At 42.9% G+C, this 5,778-nt stretch overlaps 1 protein-coding gene across 1 annotated transcript; it reads right to left on the bottom strand.

Moving 5' to 3' along the window:
- Positions 1-384: 384 nt before the first annotated feature.
- Positions 385-2,459, bottom strand: LOC125716964 (transcription factor Jun-like). The gene is made up of 2 exons (XM_048989850.1): positions 2,180-2,459; positions 385-2,072 (listed from the first exon to the last, which is right to left on the bottom strand). Exon 2 carries the CDS (start codon positions 1,974-1,976, stop codon positions 1,002-1,004), a length of 975 nt encoding a protein of 324 aa, XP_048845807.1. The 5' UTR covers positions 1,977-2,072; positions 2,180-2,459; the 3' UTR covers positions 385-1,001.
- Positions 2,460-5,778: the final 3,319 nt, after the last annotated feature.

Genomic DNA, 5,778 nt, shown 5'->3' with positions numbered 1-5,778 from the left:
TGTTGTATACTAGTTTACGAATGCTTGGCTACTAAGCTTTAACGCTCTAAAATCACAGCCGTCGCAGGATTCGACTGGATGTCTACAAACATCTTTATTTATTTATTGGACGTTGAATTCCGTAGCGTGCATCGTGTTGCTGAAATTCAAGAGCCTAACTAATGTTGTGTTTTATTTAATTCGACACATTTAATTAGCTATATATAATAACCTAGAAACATAAAGGGATTGACTGCTCTTGGCTTACACACCACAGAAATACTTCCAAGGGACACGGTGTAGGTCTCTGAATAATATCGCTAAAGCTATAAATAAAGCTCAGTTTCATATACTGATGCAGACCTTAGCATAGGACTACCCAGAGAGCAAAAATGAAAATAAACCTTGTGCGATTTTGCTTGTTGACGTTTTATTTGCAATTTAAATATAATTAACTTCTGAAGTGCTCAGAAAACAAACATAAAAAATATTTTATTACAAACGGTAGACATAAGTACTCCAGGGTCCTTATTTACAAATGAGTTAAACCTCATTGAAAAATTAGAAAAAGGCATAGCTTTGTAATGTATACAACAAATGCAATACAACTAGAGTGTATATACATTTTTACAAAAAAAAATGAGGATATCGAGCAAGTTCCTCCCACCAGTATATTCTGTCCTCATAGACCATTTCATGGTGCAACAACGGTGCACGTATTTCGTGTAATACTGAAAGATCAAAGTTAATAAGGTCCATGCAAAACTTATGTTCAAAAGTCTTATCGTAAAAACGCGAAACAAGACCTAAAGTTTTTTTTTCGTTCCTTTTGACACCGGCGCACCCTAGCCTTAAATGTCCTCCGCCCCCTTCAGGCAAGACGGAAACTCCCGTGAACACGGGAGGGGCAGACAGGCCTTTAGGTGGTCGCTCACGCCACTCATGTACTGCATTTCTGGCAGCCCACTTTCAGTTTACTTTTAGTCTTTTTCCCGGCTAATAATCTGCATTTGCCTCGCTTTTCAGAAAGTCTGCAGCTGTTGTGTCAGCATGAGCTGGCAGCCGCTATTGACGTGATTCATGACCTTCTGCTTGAGCTGGGCGACCTGCTCCCGCAGCATATTCGCGGTAGATGCCAGTTCGGAGTTCTGCGACTTCAGAGTTTTCACTTTATCTTCCAGTCTGGAAATCCTCTCCAGTTTCCTCTTGCGGCACTTGGAGGCGGCCACCCTGTTCCTCATGCGCTTCCTCTCGGCTTTGATCCGCTCCTGGCTCTCCATATCGATAGGGGACAGAGGAGGGGTCTCGCCCGGCATTTCTGGGACAGTCTGCGGCTCTTCTTTAAGTGCTTGTAATCGTGGGTGCTGAATGGATAGTGTGTTCATATGGTGCTGGTGCTGGGGCTGAGCAGCGGCGTAGCTGCCCAGGGTCGGGTTCCCGTTACTGTAGGTGGCTGCCGTCGCGGCAGTGATGCCCTGATTGAATGTACTGAGGTCTGTGTACTCCGGCGGATCGGCGCGAATGGGGCAACTGTACGGCGTGCTCCCCGCCATTGATGAGATTGCTGCCATATCGCTGGGCACGCTTGTTTGCGGGGCAGAAGTGGCACTGACTCCATTCGGCATGTGCTGATGATGCAGCTCCGCAAGTGCCCTGACAAAACCCTCGGCGAAACCCTCCTGTTCATCTGTGACGTTCTTAGGGCAGAGGAACTGAGTGGGGGTCGGCGTTGTGGTGATTAGTCCATTGCTGGACTGGATGATGAGCCTCTCTAGTTCGGGAGAGGCCAGCTTGAGAAGCCCCACGTCCGGTGATGTGAGGATTTCGTTTGCCTTCGCCCGCAGGTGAGGCTTTAGACTCCCAGTGGGGTCGGTGAGGTTGAGAGTCATGTTCTGCTTCAAGGTTTTGCGGTTGTATCCGTAGCCGACAGTGTCATGCTGAGAAAAGGCAGCATTCATCGAGTCGTCGTAGAAAGTTGTTTCCATTTTAGTAGACATAGAACAGCAACCAAAAATATTTTAAAATGTCTGTTGTACGTGGATGGGGTGGTTTCCCCCTATTGCGCTTTCAGTCTCTAGTCTGGTCGACAGATTCTGGGGAAAAAAAGTTCGGACTAAGTTAAAACACACATCAACAACAGAAAGAAGTTTTGTCCAGACATCAACCTTAATTTATTTAATCATTTGTTTTATTGGGATACCTGTGCGTATCCTTCCGTCACGAGGATCTTCAAACTTCAGGACGCTGATTCAACTCTAGAAAAGTCCAGCAACAAAGTTGTCATCGGCAATGTTAACAGAAGTTGGCTGTCTCAGTTACTTCTTCAGGAAGACGTAAAACACCAGTGTCAGATAGGGCTTTCGACCAATCTTCTTAAGATACTCGGTAAGTGCTAAATGTCTTGTTCTCCCCACTACTCTCATAAACCTTTTACTTTGCTATGATCGGTATACTGTGAAGTCTTACACCGTGGAAGCAAACCTTATCTGCTGCTGCCGCCCCAAAAATAGCGATGATGTCATATTCGAAGTCGCTTATTGGCTAAAAACGATGTGCTGGGCGTTTCATTACGTTCGATTACGCCTGCGTTGCCCGGACGACCAACCAGAAGATTCTTCTTCTCGCAGTGGCTCATGGGATGAGGTAATGCTATAAATTGAAGAGCGGTGGCTTGTGGGATTACGTATTGTTTTTGAATATCTGGTTACCCGCTTAGCTCGTCGACTGGTGTATATATGCTAGTTGGAGGATATTTGTTTTATTTCAGTTGAAGTCGATGGCAGGATGACATAGTATAGACGCGAAACGGCTATTAAAATAGAAATCTCTACTGTGTTTTGTTTCATGTTACGTTCCTGCGTAAAAAAATCGAATGAAAACCTTCCTGGCGTCCATAAGTAGTTTGGTCGATAATGTCGTTCAGTCGTCATATCTGGATTTATTATAACTGGCTGATAAACTGATCCCTGGTCCTAAATAGACCAGACATATTTGTTTTGCGATAATCGACATGGATCAAATATTACGTACAGTCGTATGCAAAATATTATTTAAGCGTACAGTCGGGATAGTATTGTAGTGGAATGGTACTTATAATTTTTTTCGGGTTGTATAAGTTAGTAGGATTGCCCTAACACTACACATCCACCGTTCGGTATGTTAGATCAGTTCAGGGGGGCTATGTGAGATACTGTTACTGCAAACTCCCCGAAAACTTGGGGGGGGGGGGGGGGGGAGACTTCATCCGTATTCAGGCATGAGGTCAGCTGGTGCACAAACCAAACGTCACACAATTAAGGTTCGTTTCCCTACTACAGTATTTGAAACTAATGTAATGCTGTGCTTGAAAAAAGTGCTTAGATCTTTCGATGTGCGTATTAGATTGATTATTACTGTTCGATTTTTTATTATTAATTTCTCTCCTTTACTGGAAAGTTCCCCACATATGCCACCGTGTGCGTGTTAACAGACTAGGGGCTCGTGTAATACCCAGCAAGAGCAACTGTCACTGGGGTGGGTGGGTGACTGTGTGTCAGAAAGCCGGCGGGCCGGCTTGTTGTCCATTTATGGGGAAGGGGGAGACGAGAGGGGCTGCGCAAAGCCACATGAAACCCGAGCGGGACACCAAGCGCCGTCCGCTAATAGAAGGACACTAATGTGACAGGATCGCTGGGAAACGAGCCGGCCTCCCGCCACCGTATTGTCAAGGACAATCATGACGAATTCAATGCATGAATTACACGTTTAAGAGAATTTATTAGTTACCTATGAAATAAAACTCGGGTTTTCTATAGTTAAAACAATTTGTTTAATAATAACTCTTTAGAACAGGGCTCAGATCATACAGTAATTAATGGCATTTAAAAGGATGTATTGTTCACATTTACTGAAGGTCTGTAGCATTCTCATTGATGACAAAAATCTTAATCTCAAAAACCGAGGTCTAGCCTTTTACAAAGCGGCTCTTATTGTTATTGTTGGTAAACTGTGTACAGAATTACCGGAAGAAGTAATAGATTTTAAATCTCATTAGAATGTTATATACCTTTATAATGCTTGAATTGGCACAAGTTAACTTGGACCAGCCTGTGTCTGAAAGGGAAAATTAAACAGGATGAGCTGCCTGGATTCCTTCCCTCCTGATCACCCTACAAATGGGTTTTTCCCACCAGTGGAAAAAAAAGAACAATTATAGGAAACTTGCCTTCGTGCCTTGGAGAGCTGGCAGATCAACAGGTGTCAGTCTGTAGGTAAGATTGACATCCTAGCGATCTTGTCCCTCAGGTTAGCATTAAATCGTCAGATGTGTTATGATCTTATAAGACGGCTGGTTGGGGAAGGGTTCACATTCAAGAATGGGTCTGAAAAAATGCTGAGCCTTAGCTAAAATAGTGACATCTCTGTGGATTTCTGAATTTCTTGATTTAAGAAAAAAAATTGTTTTATTTTGAGATATATGTAAGGTTGGTGTCTAGGCTGATTTAATTTCCTCTTGTGGGTCCTTTGATTCTTGCAGTACACGCTGAATGCATATAGAAAGCTGTCTGATAGTCTCAGACCTCATGTGGATTGAATGGAAAGGTGAGGCTCGTAGGGCGGTGTGACTGGGGCGGCCTGTTTATGGTACTGCTGTCAGGATATCCTCTTCCCGAGTCTCCAAAGCATCTTTCTGTGGGCTGTTTAGCCTGCCTCTTTCAAGATGACTCAAAAGAGCAGGAATTGTACCCTTGATAATCTCCGACTGCGGTGGGTCTGTTGGAAAATCTTTCCAATAACACCATTTATTGAGGCCATCGTCCCATCACTATGGGTCTAAAATGGTAAAAACAGGATGTCCTAATGCGATTTTATGCAAGCAGTGTTGTTTTCTTATTAACTCCTAAGTAGACTTTTGTATACTTTATGGTTTTTGGACCCTGAGAGCACAACAGTTTGTGTTGTTTGTGCTCTCAGTTTTAATGCATATCAGATGTTTTCTGCAATAATTGTACATAGACATTTTGTTTTTAGTGCAGATAATTATACTCATTTTTAACATATTTAGCTAAGTAGATATGTAGCAGATACAAAGGCCACAGAAATTGGTTTGAGCATGAAACAACAGATTTAATACTTCTCAAATGATTGATGTCGGTTTTTCAGTATCTGACAGGTTGCTGAGGTGTTTGTGTTTCTCTGTCCAAGTCAGAGTACTGTGGAATCTAAATACCCAGTTTGGTAACATTGTGCTCTGAGTGTTTGTGATTAACAGTGTGGTCCATTGATGTCCAGCATCTCACTAGGAATCTGGCGGTAGGGGTGGGGAATAATCTCCTGACTTATGGTTATGTTTCACCATACTGCTGGGGTTCGAAAAGCTTTGCACATGTTTATAACCATCCTTGGCCCCTGATGTGTAAATCTGTCCCTGAGCTCAACTTGGGGCGAGTGACCTGCATTTAAAATACAGATGTGTGCTCATAAGAAAATGACAGATTTTTCTTTTTTCTTTAAGTTTCATGATAAATCTGATTAAACTCCTGAATAAGTGTATAACCTTTGCCAGATGCTTTGTGCGCTTACGATGCTCACTTTCTCTAACCCTGCTGGCAGTATTTAAATCTGCTTCTGTTTACTGTTAGCATTTTGGTTTTGTTGTGGTGTAAGAGACTTAAAACTTAGGTCCTCCAAAGGCCCTTTGGGCCGATAAACATTTAAGAAGGCAATTTTATGTTTTCACTATGACGCGTTCTTGTGCTTTTGCATGTGCTGTTTGTATTGTTTGATCTGCTATTTCAAAGCAACCCAGCGCACTGAATT

This window comes from Brienomyrus brachyistius, chromosome 21 (assembly GCF_023856365.1).
Source record: "Brienomyrus brachyistius isolate T26 chromosome 21, BBRACH_0.4, whole genome shotgun sequence".
Lineage (NCBI taxonomy): Eukaryota > Metazoa > Chordata > Actinopteri > Osteoglossiformes > Mormyridae > Brienomyrus > Brienomyrus brachyistius.
The sequence above is the reverse complement of the archived record's forward strand: the minus strand, read 5'-3'. Positions and strand labels throughout refer to the sequence as shown.

Excerpts from the sequence above, each read along its gene's own strand:
- LOC125716964 (XM_048989850.1), bottom strand. The coding sequence starts at position 1,976 with ATGTCTACTAAAATGGAAACAACTTTCTACGACGACTCGATGAATGCT.